The 16341-nt window shown below is 37.5% G+C and overlaps 1 protein-coding gene across 2 annotated transcripts in view; it reads right to left on the bottom strand.

The window, feature by feature from the left end:
• Positions 1 to 16341, bottom strand: part of LOC105465609 (ectonucleotide pyrophosphatase/phosphodiesterase 3) — a 100296-nt gene that overhangs the window by 60300 nt on the left and 23655 nt on the right. For both annotated transcript variants that reach the window (XM_011714141.2, XM_011714142.2), the window contains exon 7: positions 12781 to 12878. In XM_011714141.2, the coding sequence (XP_011712443.2) occupies positions 12781 to 12878 (98 nt within the window). The remainder of the gene's footprint in view (positions 1 to 12780; positions 12879 to 16341) is intronic.

Here is a 16341-nt window from a genome sequence, read left to right as displayed (position 1 = left end):
AAATGAAAGTCTCCCAGAAAAATAGAAAAAAAGCTAAAAAGTTGATTGAAGATGGAAAGAGGTTGAAATTCTGGTCTCTAAGCTTCCTCCATTCCAGGGAATGTCAGTCTTTTAGGAGAGGAGTGAGCTAAATCAAGGTGTATATATTTTTTTCTGGAAGAGCCAGTGATACACATGTTAGGCTTTGCAAGGCCATATGATCTTTGTTGCAACACCTCTCCACTCTGCCATTGAGGCCCCAAAGCATCCGTAGACAATAAATAAACAAATGAACATGGCCATGTTCCAATAAAACTTTCTTTATGGACATTGAAATTTGAATTTCAGGAAATTTTTACATGTCACAAAATATTCTTACTTTCTTCCAACCATTTAAAAATGTAGAACAGACTAGGCCCAGTGGCTCGCACCTGTAATCCCAGCACTTCGGGAAGTTGAGACGGGCAGATCACTTGAGCTCAAGAGTTTGAGGCCAACCTGAGCAACACAGTGAAACCCCATTTCTGCATAAAAAATTAAAAATTAGCTGGGTATGGTGGCATGCGCCTGTGTAGTCCTAGCTACTCAGGAGGCTGAGGTGGGAGGATTGTTTGAGCCCAGGAGATGGAGTCTGCAGTGAGCTGTTATCACACCACTGCACTTCAGCCTGGCTGACAGAGTGAAACCCTGTTTCAAATAAATAAATAAATGAATAAATAATTTTTAAAATAAGTAAAACAATTCTCAGTATATATGGCAGGCCATACACAAACGAGCAGAGTGAACCAGATTTGGCCTATGGGCCACAGCTTGTAGACCCCTGAGCTAAATTTACTCTATATTATACACTGCCAGTTTGTTTGCTTTATATAGCATTGGCATCCAGCCGATAATTCTTACATGTAAAGTATCTAATATAACAAAAGTCAACACTACTGCCTAGACAAATGAAAAAGGATTTCACTTGTATAACTGCATAAGCCTATGTCATGTAGTACTGTTTACAAATTAAGCTAACTTTACTGCTTCTTACTTTTAGTACAGTTTCCATTAGACCAGGGAAGTTTCCTGTGATCTGTGTTTCACAAAGTACGACAGTAATTTAGCTTCATTTTTCTGTTGTTTTCAATCTGTGCAATAACCCTGTTTAAAGAGGTCAGAACCACTGGGGCACATTGCTATTTCCTCTGCACCAGTGAAGTACGAGAAATTTTCCACAGCAAAATTGTGTTGCCTCTGCTTCTAAAATAAAGCTTCACCATTATAGATTCTCTTTAGGTCCAAACAAAACATGAAATTGCTTGTGGTCCAAAAAGTCACGAGCTTTGCTGCTGAACACAATGAGTGTGTTCTCAAATAGCCATGGGGTTGGTCTCCTTCCCAGCCTCTCATTCAGGAATTTCCTCCTTCAGAATCTTCTAGGGCCCCATATCAAGTCCACTATACAGGATTCTCTGATGGGTATTGGAAGGTAGGAGATGAAGGAAAGGGAGATCAAAAAAATCTACTTTTTTTTCCTTCTTTCTTTCTTTCTTTCTTTCTTTCTTTCTTTCTTTCTTTCTTTCTTTCTTTCTTTCTTTCTTTTTTGAGATGGAGTCTCTCTCTGTCACCCAGGCCAGAGTGCAGTGGCACAATCTCGGCTCATTGCAACTTCTGCCTCCTGGGTTCAACTGCTGCCTCAGCCTCCCAAGTAGCTGGGACTGCAGGTGTCCACCACCATGCCCAGGTAATTTTTGTATTATTTAGTAGAGATGGAGTTTTGTTATGTTGGCCAGGCTGGTCTCAATCTCCTGGCCTCAGGTGATCCACCTGCCTCACCCTCCCAAAGTGCTGGGATTATAGGCATCAGCCCCTGTGCCTGGCCAAAAATTTACATTTTTAACAAGCACCCCAGGTCATCCTAATGTATTTAAGTTTGAGAACTGCTCCAGGACTTAATTTATGAAACATAAGATTAAAATAACCTTTATTTTTCTTATTTAATCAATATCACCAATAAGTAAATCTTGATCTCAATTAGGGAAAGACATTTAATATTGTTGAGAAGTCATATAACAAGAAAATAAAATGCGATCTAGTCCACTTACACAATTAAAATAATTTAAGTGGGAAAAAATTCATACAATGAACAGATACATAAAGTCAGTTTCTGTTTCAATATCCTTCAAACGTGGGTGGCAAACTCAAATTCTTAAATGGTTAAAGCTAGAGGATAAAATAAAATGTAAACTAAGCTACCGGTATTGTGAAAGCATGGCACCACCCTAGTTATAGGATGTCATAAATAAGACACATCTGCTGACTCTCTATAGACTCAAGCTACCGTTTTGTATCACCTGCCCTTGAACCACAGCTACTGTATGTCTTCTACCATGGTTTCTTCCAAATATGAATCATTTAAGTTATGCTTGAACAGACCACTTCTGGAAAGACACGCAGTAAACCAATGAGCGGTTGCTTTTGCAAAGGAAAAGCAGGAAGACCAGGAAAAAGGTTTTGTTCATTTATTTTTACGTATACCCTCGAATATTGCCTTAAAATGTTTACGTATGTATTTTACTTCTTAAAAAACAATTTAAAAAAAGAAAGTACTAAACAAAATATCTGAAAATATAAATGAGATAAGCCTATGCAAGTAGGTTTATAGTAACTAGAAACTATGAGAAGCAGCAAAGGTCTAAATGGGTGAGTAGGTAAAGCAACCAAAGAATGCAAGGTAGGCCGGACGTGGTGCTCATGTCTGTAATCCCAGGATTTTGGGAGGCTGAGGCAGACAGATCACCTGAGGTCAGGAGTTCAAGACCAGCCTGGCCAACATGGTGAAACCCTGGCTCTAATAAAAATATAAAAATTAGCCCAGTTCAGTGGTGCACGCCTGCAATTCCAGATACGTGGGAGGCCGAAGCAAGAGAACTGCTTGAACCCGAGAAGCACAGGTTACAGTAAGCTGAGATTGCCCCACTGCACTCCAGCCTGGGCGACAGAGCGAGACTCCATCTCAAAAAAAAAAAAAAAAAAAAAAAAAGAGTGAGACTCCGACTCAAAAAAAACACAACAGTGTAGCCCTTGTGAAATTCTTATAGGATTGGCATAATGAAATAGTATTAAGGTATTTGTACAAATGGAAAAGATAGCAAACTGTTCACTAGTATTCACAGATTCACAGGCTGAAAATAGGTACTTTCATTTTATATGTAATTTAGTAGAATAACCTCTTAGAAAGATTAGCCATAATGTTGGCCTGTATCATTTCTAGCACTCAAAAAAAAAAAAAAGAGGAATAAGCTCTGCAGGGGCTTCATTCTTCCCAGAGTTGCAAGTATGCATTCAAGCCCTTGGCACATAAAGAAGGGTCAAAAGAGAGCAAAGAGGAGTGATGTTAGCAAGATAACAGAATAGGAAATCTTAGATGACTCTTCCCACAGCAGACACTATCATTCAATAGCCACACATAAATCAATTTCCTTTATGAGAAACCCAGAGACTACTTGACAGGCTCCTGCTTAACACGCAAGTATAACCCCAGTTACATTGAAACCAGTAGGAAAAGCAGAACCATTTCTTTGACATAATACCCATTCCCAGAACCATGCTATATGATCAGGAGAGAACTCTCAACTTTTGGTTTCTCCCCAAGGAGGGAAAAAATTGGACCACACATCTAACACTCCAATTTTTCCAGGTGCTGTCTGAAAAACTGGCTTCTATCTCACCTGAGTTAGAAGAGCTGAGATCCAACATGTATTAGTCTCCTGTGTGCTACAAAGAACAAAGAGGAGATTTGAACTAGCATGCGGGCACTCATCACAGCTTCTGCTCTTGGCTCAGCACAGAGAAATCAGACAATAACCCCAACTTCCAGCTTCTCCCAGGGGAGGAAGAGTTGCACTAAGTGTCCAATGCCCCAACTTTTCTAGGGACTGCCCACAGGACTGGCTTTTTCGGTCTTGTCTGTATTGGAGCACTAATGGAACCTAGCATACTCTAGTCACCGGGGGGCCAGTGAGAAAAAACACAGTGGTTTGATGTAGCATATTAGTCACCATAGCCCCTCTCCCTGGTGCAGCACAGAGAAAAAAAAGCAAGAGAAAGAAGAAAAAAAAAAAGCCGCACAAAACAAAACAAAATCCAGATCCCAACTTATCTCTGGGGAGTGAAAGATTTGGGCAAGACATCTAATGATCCAAATTCTCTGGTGACTGCCCAAGGAGCTGGCTTCCTTCCAAGATAAGTTTCACTCATCTTGGAACACCAGTGGGACCTAGTGTGCTCTAGACACTTGGGGCCCCTAAGAACAGAAAACAAGGTTGGACTAGCATGAAGGTTTAAGGGGCCTCCAGAATCCCTGATCAGGCCTACTGATGAGGGTTTCTCCTACAAAAGCCCAGTCCATGAAAACTGAGAAAGGTGACTGTTTTGTCCAATGTGCAGATGCCAACACAGAGTAAAGGAAAATGAAGAAATGGGGAAATATGTTCAAAATAAAGGAAGAAGATAAATCTTCAGAAATTGACCTGAATGAAGCAGAGGTACAATTTTCCTAACAGACATTTCAAAATAACTGTCATAAAGATGCTCACTGAAGTGATGAGAACAATGAATTGATGAGAATAAAGTGAAAATTTCCACAAAGAGAGGCAAACTCAGGCCTTTAAAAATTATTCAGGCAAAGGAGCAAAAAGAGAAAAGAATAGAAAGAAGTGATGAAAGATTAAGAGAACTGTGGGACACCAACAAGTGGATTAATATATGCATGATGGGGTTTCCGGAGAAGAAAAAGAGAAAGAACTAGAAAGTTAATAGAAAGAAATAATGGCTGAAAACTCCCAAATCTAGTGAGGAAAATGGGCAACCAGATCCAGGAAGCTTGAAGGATTCTAAATAAGATGAACCTAAAGAAATCCACACCAAGACATATTATAATCAAACGTCAAAAGTCAAAGACAATGAATTTTGAAAGCAGCAAAATAAAAGCAACTCACAATATACAATAGAAGCCCTATAAAACAATCAGCGGGGTTTTTTTGTTTTGTTTTGTTTTTTCAAAACCCTTACAGAACATTAAACACAACACAACACGTTTGTCTCAAGCATGCCTGGAACATTCTACAGGATAGATCACATTAGATCACAGAACAAGTCTTAACATATTTTAAAAATTGCAATCATACCAAGTATTTTCTCCAACTACAATGGAATAACACTGGAAATCTATATCACAAGGAAAACTGAAAAATTTACAAATAATGTAGAAATTATGTAACACACTTTTGAACAACCAATGGGTCAAAGAAGAAATCAAAGGAGAAATTTGAAAATACCTTGAAACAAGATGAGTGAACATGAAAATGGAATGCAGCAAAAGGAGCTCTAAGATAGAAGTTATAGAAATAAATGCCTACATTAAGAAAGAAGAACAATTTCAAATAAACTACTTAATTTTGCACCTCAAGGAACAGAAAAAGGAACAAACTAAATCCAAGGTTAGCAGAAAAAAGAAACAAGATTAAAGAAGAAATGAAACAGAGAATAGAGAAACAATAGAATAAATCAATGAAACTAAGAGTTGGTTCTTCGAAAAGATGAACAAAATTGACATACTTTTAACTAGACCAAGAAAAAGAGAGAAAACTCAAATAAATAAAATCAGAAAGAGGAGACATTACAATTGATACTGCAAATATAAAAGGTTTGTAAGAGAATACTATGAATAATTATATGCCAACAAACTGCATAACCTAGTAGAAATGGATAAATTCATAGAAACATACAAAGTACCAAGACTGAATCTTAAATAAATAGAAAGTCTGAATAAATCTATAAACAGTAAGGAGATTAAATCAATAACTAAAATCCTCCCAAGAAAAAGACCAGGACCAAATGGCTTCACTGACAATTTCTCTACCAAAAATTTGGATAACTAATGCCAATTCTTCTCAAACTCTTCCAAAAACTGAAGACAAGAGAATGCTTTCAAATTAATAAGGCTAGCATTACCCTAATATAAAAGCTATACAGTCATCACAATAAAAGATAATTTCAGGTCAATATTCCTGATGAAAATAGATGCAAAAATCTTTAACAAAATACTAGCAAAATAAATTCAACAACACAATGAAAAGATTATACACTATGATCATGTGGGATTTATCCGTGGGGTGCAAGGATGGTTCAACACATGAAAATCAATTAATATGATATATAGCATTAACAGAATGAGGGATAAAAATTACGTGATCATTTCAATAGAAGCAGAAAAAGCATTTGATAAAATTCAACACCCTTTCATGATAAAAGCTCTCAACAAACTAGGAATACAGTCAGTCATGCATTGCTGAAAGACAGGGATACATTCCTAGAAATGTGTTGTTAGACAATTCCATCATTGTGCAAACATAATAGGGTGTACTTAACAAACCTAGATGGTAAAGTCTACTATGCACGTAGCCTATATAGTAAAGTCTATTGTACAAATCTGTACAGCATGTTATCCTATTTAATACTGTAAGCAATTGTAACACAGTGGTATTTGTATATTTAACCCTTTCTATCTAAATATAGAAAATGTACGGTAAAAATATGATCACGTATCATGAATAAGGATTGCAAGACTGGAAGTTGCTCTGAGTAAGTCAGTGAGTGACTGGTGAGTGAATGTGAAAATCTAGGACATTACTGTAAACTACTAGAGACTTTATAAACACTGTACACTTAGGATACACTAAACTTATAAAAATATATGTTTTTCAATAATCAACCTTAGCTTACTGTAACTTTTCTACTTTATGAACTTTTAATTTTTGCAACTTTTTGACTCTTTTGTAATAACACTGATTTAAAACACAAACACATTGCACAGTTGTACAAAAATATTTTCTTTCTTTATGTCTTTATTCTATAAGCTTTTGTTTTTTAATTTTTTGTTTTTACTTTTTAAATGTTTCTGTCAAAAACTAAGACACAAACTCACACATTAGCCCACACCCACATGGGGTCAAGGTCATCAATATCACTGTCTTTTACCTCCACTTCTTGCCCTACTGAAAGGTCTTCAGGGGCAATAAAATGCATAGATAGGTTGTCTTCTATGATAACAGTACCTTCTTCTGAAATACCTACTGAAAAACCTGCCTGAGGCTGTTTTATAGTTAACTTTTTTTAATAAGTAGGAGTACACTCTAAAATAATGTACAAAGTATAAGTATAGTATAAGCTGGGCACAGTGGCTCATGCCTGTAATCCCAGCACTTTGGAAGGCCAAGGTGGGAGGATCGCCTGAGCCCAGGAGTTTGAGCCAGCCTGGGCAACATAGCAAGACCCTATCTCTTTTAAAAAAAAGTATAGTATAGTAAATCATAAACCGGTAACAGTCATTTATTATCATTACCAAATATGATGTAATGTACATAAATGTGTGTACTTTTTTATGACTGGCAGTGCAGTAGGTTTGTCTTCACCAGCATCACCACAAAAATGTGAATAATGCATTGCACTATGACATTATAATTTCTCTGACATCACTAGGTGATATAATTTTTTTTTTTTGAGACAAGAACTCACTTTGTCACCCAGGTTAGAGTGCAGTGGTGTGATCATAGCTTACTGCAACCTTGAACTCCTAGGCTCAAGGGATCCTTCTGCCTCAGTCTCCTTAGTAGCTGGGACTACTGGCACACCCCATTGTGCTTAGCTAATTTTTTTTTTTTTGGTAGAGACAGGGTTTCACTTTGTTGCTCAGGCTAATCTTGAACTCCTGGGCTCAAGCAGTCCTCCTTCCTTGGCCTTCTGAAGTGCCGGGATTGCAGATATAAGCAACCATGCCCAGCTGGTGATGGGAATTTCTCAACTCCATTATAATTTATGGGACCATCATTATATATGCAGTCTGTTGTTGATTGAAATGTTGTTGGGTGGCACATGGCTGTAGAAAAAATACCTCAACATAATAAAGATTATATGAAAAGTCTACAGCTAACATCCTATTCAGCGGTGAAAAACTGCAAGTTTTTCCATCTAAGATCAGGAACAAAGCAAGACTGTCCACTCTCTTAGCCTGAGCAATTAGGCAAGAAAAAAAAAGGCATCCAAATAGGAAAGAAAGAAGTAAATCTGTGCCTATTTTCAGAAGAAGTGATATTATCTACTGAAAGCTCTAAATATGTAAAAGCTTTAAATAAATTTTAGAACTAATAAATGCAGTAAAGTTGCAGGATACAAAATCAACATAAAAAATCAGTTGCATTTCTATGTATTAATAATGAACTATTCAATCTCATTTATCAACATTGAAAATAATAAAATTCTTAGAAATAAATTTAAGAAAATGAAAGACTTCTATATGAAAACTATGAAATATTGGGAAAAGAAGTCAAGGAAGACATAAACAAATGGAAAGACACCTCATGTTCATGGACTCGAAGACTTAATATTGTTAAAATGTTTGTATTACCCACAACAATCTACAGATTCAATGCAATCTTTATCAAAACCCCAATGACAGTTTTTACAGAAATAGAAAAAAAAATTAAATTCGTGAAGACCCCAGATAACCATGACAATCTTGAAAAAGAACAAAGCTGAAAACATCAAAGCTCCTGATTTCAAAATATATTAAAAATCTCCAGTAATTAGAAAAGTGTGTTTTTAAAAACAGATGTATAGACCAAGAAAAAGAATAGGGAGCCCAGGCTGGGCTCAGTGGCTCACACCTGTAATCCCAGCACCTTGGGAGGCCAAGGCAAGCTTGAGCTCAGGAGTTCAAGACCAGCCTGGACAACATGGCAAAACTACATCTGTACAAAAAATACAAAAATTAGCCAGTCATAGTGGCATGCAGTGCCTGTATTCTCAACTACTCTGGAGGCTGAGGGGATCGCTTAAGCCTGGGAGGCAGAGGTGGCAGTGAGCTGAGATCACACCATCACACTCCAGGCTGGGTGACAGAGTGACAGCCTATTTCAGAAAAAAAAAAAAAAATGGAATAGAGAGCCCAGAAATAAATCAATAAATCCATGCATATATGGTCAACCAATCTTCAAAAAGGTTGCCAAGAAGAATACACAATGGGAAAGAATAGTTACTTCAACAAATGATGTCAGAAACTGGATATCCATATGCAGAAAAATGAACTTGAACTCTGATCTTATACCATATACAAAAATCAACTCAAAGTATATTAAAGATTTAAAAGTAAGACCTGAAACCGTAAATCTTCTGGAAGGAAACATAGGGGAAAATCTGCAGGACATTGGTCTTGGCAATGATCTCATGAACATGATGCCAAAAGCATAGGCAACAAAAGCAAAAATATACATGTAGGAGTATATCAAACCAAATAGTTTCTGCACAGCAAAGGAAACAATCAATAAAATGAAAAAGCAACATATGAAATGGGGGAAAACACTTTCAAACCATGTATCTGATAAGAAGTTAAGTTCCAAAATGTATAAGGAACTTCTACAACTTGATAGCAAAAAATCCAATAGTCTCATTAAAAAATGGGGCTAATGACCTAAATAGATATTTCTTCAAAGAAGAAAGATATTGTTCATCTCTAAAGACATACAAATATCCAATAGGTGTATGAAAGATGCTCAATGTCACTAATCATCAGAAAAATGCATATTAAACCAAAATGAGGCAGGGCACAGTGGCTCACACCTGCAATCCCAGCACTTTGGGAGACCGAGATGGGAGGATCACTTGAGCCCAAGAGTTTGAGGCCAGCCTGGGCAACATAGCAAGACCTCATCTCTAACATAATAATAATAATTAAAAATAAAAATTAGAAAATGAGATATCATATCACATCTGTTAGGGTATCTAGTATCAAAAAAACAAAAAAAAAACCAGGTGTTGATGAAGATATGCAGAAATTGGAACTCTTATACACTGTTGGTAGAAAGGCAAAATGGTATAGTTGCTATGGAAAATGGTATGGAGGTTTCTCAAAAACTTAAAAATAGAATTATATGATCCAGCTATTCTACTTTTGAGTATTTATCCAAAAGGGTTGAAATCAGGATCTCAAAGAGATTAGCACTCCCATGTTCACTGCAGCACTACTCATAAGAGCCAAGATATGGTAACAATCTATTTCTCTTTCAAAAGATAAATAGATTTTTAAGGTGGCATATACATACAATGGAATATTATTTGGCCTTAATAAAAGAGGAAAATCTTGCAACATGTGGTAACATGGATGAACCTTGAAGATATACTAAGTGAAATAAGCTAGTCACAGGAACACTAACACTGTATGATTCTACTTACATGAGGTTATCTAAAATAGTCAAAATCATAGAAGTAAAAAATAGGATGGTGGATTCCAGGGGCTGGGTAAGGGGGAAATGTGGAATCGTTGATCAATGGATATGAAATTTCAGTTTTATAAAATAAGTAAAGTCTAGGGATCTGCTGTACAACATTGTGCCTATAGATAATAATACTGCATTGTACACTGAGAAATCTGTTAAGAGGATAGATCTCATGTTATGCATTCTTAACAAAATTTAAAAAGCAGACAGCAAATGATATCTGCTGTGGCCAATATAAGAGCTCTGCTGTTCATGAATGCCAAACTTGCAAACTCTAATCTCTGAAACTCTGCATATGTCACCAGCTGGATCTTTGCTGTCTACCTGCTACTTCTAGTCTTATTTGATCCACAGTTTCCCATCTAACTTTTCAGGAAGGCTGTCTTCTAAACAGGCCAAATCACTTCTATCCTACTTGACAGTTTCCTGATCTTGGCCCTTCTTTGTCTGCTGCCACCTGCACTAAGACAAGACAATGTTCTTGCCTGACTAAAGTGTGATTCAGAGAGCCACTTCCTTGTCCACTTAATAGTCACTCATATGACTCACTGCTCTGTGATATTGTTTAGGCTTGGTTTACACCACCATGATGGCCCAACTCAGGCAGCTTGATGAAACCCTAGAGTTGGGGCCTTGGACTCCCTTATTATTGTTGTGACAGCAATGCCTGCTGTCACATACCTCAATTCAAGGCTAACATAATCCGAATCCTATTTAACCACATCTATCCTTTTTTAATTTTCCCTCAAAACAGCCTCAGGATGTCCTGAAAACATGTCCCCCTACCTACCACATCTATTCTTAATCGGGCCTCCTAGAAACTAACAGCCCCATTTTGCCTAGGTAGGCCTAGATGATCATAGCTTCACACATTTGAGGATTGAGATGTTGTTTACATGACTAAAATTTTTTTAAATGTTTTAAAATATTTTAAACATCAAAAGCAGAAAGCTCTTAGTGGCTGTATTACATTGATGTCATTCCTAATTCTCAATGGAATGAGCAAATCAAGGAATTTTACTTTAGAAAAGGTTCAGTTCACCCTGGCTAGTCAAATTCCCTTTTGACACCAGATTTGATATCCAGTTTATCAAGACAAATTTAGGTAAGAAGATAGAAACTGAGAAGTGTTAGCTAACTTTCTAGGACAAAATGACTCAGCAGAAAAGTGGCAGGTCCTGGATTTGGAAAACAATCTCTTTGCTAAAGATCTGCCTCAGGGAATGAGGGAGAAGCTGAGAAAACAATGGTTGTTGGAAGTAGTGGTCTATCTTCCTACAACCACGGCATTTTAGGGCTGGAATTAATAGTAGAAATCATCAGATCTAGACATTTTGTTTTACAAATGAGGAAACTGAGGCCAAGAAAAGTCAATTGACTTACCCAGAGTCAAACAGCTATTTTTAATAATTTGCAGAAAAAGAAAAACAATAAACCAGTAAAAAATGACAGAAAATTTGAGAACTTTGGGGATATAAAACAGGGCCTCAGAGGAGGGAGAAGAGAGGAATTGCAGGGCAGTGAAAAGTGTGGGCCCTGGAGTTAGTTCTCTGGTTTTAACTATGCCACTTCTTAGCACTGTGTCATTGGGTATTCAACTTCTCTTTAAAAAAAAAAATTATTATTAAATAGAGATGAGGTCTCACTGTGTTGCACAGGCTGGTCTCAAACTCCTGAGTTCAAGGGATGCTCTAGCCTCTGCCTCCCAAAGTGCTAGAGTTACAGGCACTGGCTACCATGTCCAGCCTCAACTTCTCTTTATTACTACTTTTATTAAATTATGTGAAGGCTAAGTGTCCTAACACAGAAGTATAACATAGTAAAATTGATAATAAAAGAATTATAACAATTACTTAAATCCACCCATCATTTGCCACATATCAAATAGCTATTTTTTGAAAGCTACCTGTACATTCTCACAGTAATCCTATCAGATGGGAAGTCACCATTTCACAGATGAAGAGACTAGGGCACTAAAAGATGAAGGAAACTTGTCTGAGACCTCACAGCTAGCAATTAGTAGAGTCAGATTGTAGGCAGTTTAATTCCAGGACCAGAAATAGATCCTGGACTTGACATCTGCTGAAGTGGTGGGAGGTGCTGGATCTGTCTAGCCCACCTGCCTTCAGGATCCGATTCTTGTTATATCCACCTTGCTAAGACCCAGAACCCAGGTCTGACAAACATCCCTTTCAAGGCAGTACACACGAATAGATTTCCAGAGGACAGAAGTTACATTCGAATACAAAACAAATCAAAATAAACAAACAAAAGGCTGACCATGCTACCAAAATAAAGGTAGGAGAAGCCAGCAAGTGTGAAAATACACTTCTGATTGAAAGTAGATACCACGTGGTAAAGTCAGAGAGGATCTAGGCTAAGACAAACCACTAAGGTTAAAAGTCAGAAAGAAAGTTGCATCATCTGGAGATTGACTAACTAGGTGTCTTTATCATTTTCATGCCACTAGTTATAGAAGACTTACTCAGTTTATTGATATTTGGCATTAAAGTATCCCATGTGTATAAATATTCAGCTCTAAATCCATCCATAGAAAACAAGATAACAGGTGGCAGGTCAAACCTGAAAATGAAAAACAAAATTTGTCCATTGTTTTGGATAGTTATATTTACCTCAAAAGCATTGCAATCTTTTTTTTTAGACCTGTGTTTAAGGTGAAATAATTGGGTAACTTTTGGGCCATAGCCAGACACTGTCATTTTTTTTTTTTTTTTTGAGACACAGTTTCACCCTGTCACCCAGCCTCCACCTCCTGGGTTCAAGCAATTCTCGTGCCTCAGCCTCCCAAGTAGCTGGGATTACAGGTGCACGCTGCCACATCCGGCTAAATTTTAGTAGAGATGGGATTTCACCATGTTGGCCAGGCTGGTCTCCAACTTCTGACCTCAAGTGATCCACCCGCCTTGGCCTCCAAAGAGCTGGGATTACAGGCACGAGTCACTGTGCCTGGCATAAAATTTTGCTTCTGTTATACACACACACATTTCACAGATGTATAGTTTGATAAATTTTCATTAACTGAACTCCACTGTGTAGTCATCACCCAGATAAAGAAACAGAATATTATCAGGATGCTTGTGCTTCCTGTGGTCACTAAACTTTCCAAACCACACCCCACCAAGGATGATCAGTATCTTGATTTCCAACAGCATAGATTATCTTTGTCTATTTTTGTACTTACATTTATATGCAAATAAAATCATACAGTATGCATTTTGTTGAGTCTCAATTCTTTTACTCGAGATTATGTTTGAGATTCCTCCATATTGTTGCAAGTAATTATGGATCATTCATTCTCATAGCTGTCTAATATTCCAGTGAATGAATAAACCAGAACTTATTCTACTGTCCACGGGCACTTGAGTACTTTCCAATTTGGAAAGTTATTAGGTTTCCAGACCTAAGAGAGCCTGTGGTTTAACTTCATTTACATAAATTCTAAAACAGGAATATATGATGATAGAAATCACAATAGTGATTGTCTTTGGGAAGTAAGCAATGGGAAGGGACATGAGGTATCTTTCTGGGATGGTGGAAATATTCTATATGTTGGAAATATTCTATATTAGTAAGTTATATCACTTAGTGAATTTCCAAATTGCATTATATTATACAATTAAGATAGGACCATTTCAATGTATATGAACTATAGGATACCTCAATTTAAAAATAAAAATGGAAAACTGGGACTGTTTGAACTGCAGTGTGCAGAAAATTCATGAAGAAATTAAAGTGGCCTAGTGCAATTTGCATGAGAAAGTATTTATTTTTTTCATAAACTCATTAACATAACTCTGATTAAAAATTTTATATTCATAAATATGCCATTAAAATAACTTTGAAGATTAAAGACAGGGTCAACTGTCTGTGGGATCAAGAGTGGAATCCAAAGATCCAATGCACCCCTTTTTTAATGGCCAGCTTGCCTGTCTAAGCTAACTAGAAAGTGCATTTTACATTCTGCTGATACGAACTTTCTTGTAGCTAAAACATCCTTAATTATTTCCTAAAGATAAATTCATAAAGATCACATTTCCTGGTCTTACGACAAACTTTCAAAGGAGACTAAAATATTGCCACAATTCATTCCCAACAGTAGATATTAACTTATACAGTACTTTCATAAACAAGACAGGTAGCTGGGACTTTATATACACAAATCACGATGTACTGATTATTTCATGGAGTAAAAGTTGTGTCTTCTTTTGGTTCTTATTTCTCTGATTGCTAAAAAACTTGAACATTGCATCCATATTATTTTCATTGCCTGTGATGAAGCTTGAGTAAGAGCTCACTACATGCCAAGAACTGTCATCTCCGATCTGTTATTTCACTAGGATCAGGTAGCTTACCCAAGGTGTCCCACCACCAGTAGGGGCAGAGCTAGGCTATTGGCTCACATCTGTCTGATTTAAGAGTCTAAGCTCCTTACTGTACTATGATCACTAGCAAAATAGTAAGGCAAACAAGTAAAGAGAATACTAGCATAAATGTCTGGCAAGAGGGTTTTATGTAATGTCTTTAGCCACTATAAAATTTTTACCAGCAAATATTATTCATGGTGAGCAGAATCATCATTGTCCATTTTCCTTGCAGGGATGGAAGGTATAGGCAGGAATGACTTCAATGGAATAAAGAGAATGAGGGGATTGTAGGTGATGGTCAGTGTCCTACTGACCACCACCACCACCCCTTTCCTCACCAGGTTCCTTTCTAGTCTTGCCTTGCATCAAGGTTGCCAAATCAGTCCTGTAATTTCTCTGGGATGCTGCTCCAGCTCTCAAATCCTCAGGGGGACAGTGATTTGCCAGTTTGGAGAAGACCATTCTAACTAATCATTTGGGCTTAGTCATCTAGGTTTGTTGAGACTCTTTACAAAGACTTTAGTGAAAACCTTCCTGCTCACCTAATGTCTCTCTCCTCCCGGTTATCAACAGGTGAGGGAGTCTTGGTGCCTCAAACAATTCTTCCCCTTATTCAGGCCCTTACCCCTTCTTCTGATGAATCGCACAGCATCACGGGCTCAGCCTACGACTTGAGGGAGCATTATGCCACAGAGACTCTGGGACCTTGCTGCCTGGGTTTGCTTCCTGCTTCCAGCAACCACTAGCAATGCAGCACTGGGCAAGTGATTTCACAGCTTTTGCCTCCATTTCATTCTTTGTAAAATGAAGATGGAGATAATAGAACCAAAGGGTTTTTATAAGGAATAATATGTAAGATAACTATTGTGTAATGTACATATCGGTACATAATAAGAACTATATGAATGTTAGCCGGTATTAGTATGCTTTTCAGAGATGAATTGACAGGGTAATTTGAACCATGAGAAAATGCCATGGGCACACCTTAATAGATTCAAGTATCAGGTTCATCCAATAAAACGAGTGACTACAGAAAAATTTCACTAGAAAAATATTAACAATTTCTTGAGTACCTACTATGCACCATGCACTAGAACTAAAATTAACCTACTGCTTGATAACTCACCAAGCATATTCCCTTGCTTTAGGTCATTTAATTCTCACATGAAATTGTCTGATCCTGGCATTGTTATTATTTCAATTTCATAGATGAAGCTCAGGGAAGTGACCAGTGCAAAAGACCCACAGGCAAAATCAGGACTCAAACTTCTCTCATTTTATTCTAATCCTTTGCTCTTCCACCCACAAGGTGGGAAGAGAGCAGCTGAATCTGAGCTACAAACCAAAGTAGCACGGAAGAAAAACAGGCACATTATCCATACTCCTTTTCAAAATGAAATAACACTATTTAAAAATGCCTCCACTGGGCCAGACACAGCAGCTCATGCCTGTAATCCCAGCACTTTGGGAGGCCAAGATGGCAGGATCCCTTGAGCCCAGAAGTTCGAGATCAGACGAGGAAACGTGGAAAAACACTGTCTCTACAAAAAACACAAGAATTAGCTGAGAATGGTGGCACATGCTTGTAGTCCCAGCTACTTGGGAGGCTGAGGTGAGGGAATTGTTTGAGCCTGGGAGGTGGCAGCTGCTATGAGTCATGA

The sequence above is a fragment of the Macaca nemestrina genome, chromosome 5 (genome assembly GCF_043159975.1).
Source record: "Macaca nemestrina isolate mMacNem1 chromosome 5, mMacNem.hap1, whole genome shotgun sequence".
In the NCBI taxonomy this organism is placed as follows: Eukaryota; Metazoa; Chordata; class Mammalia; order Primates; family Cercopithecidae; genus Macaca; species Macaca nemestrina.
Note: the sequence above shows the minus strand (reverse complement) of the source record. Positions and strands in the feature narration are given on the sequence as shown.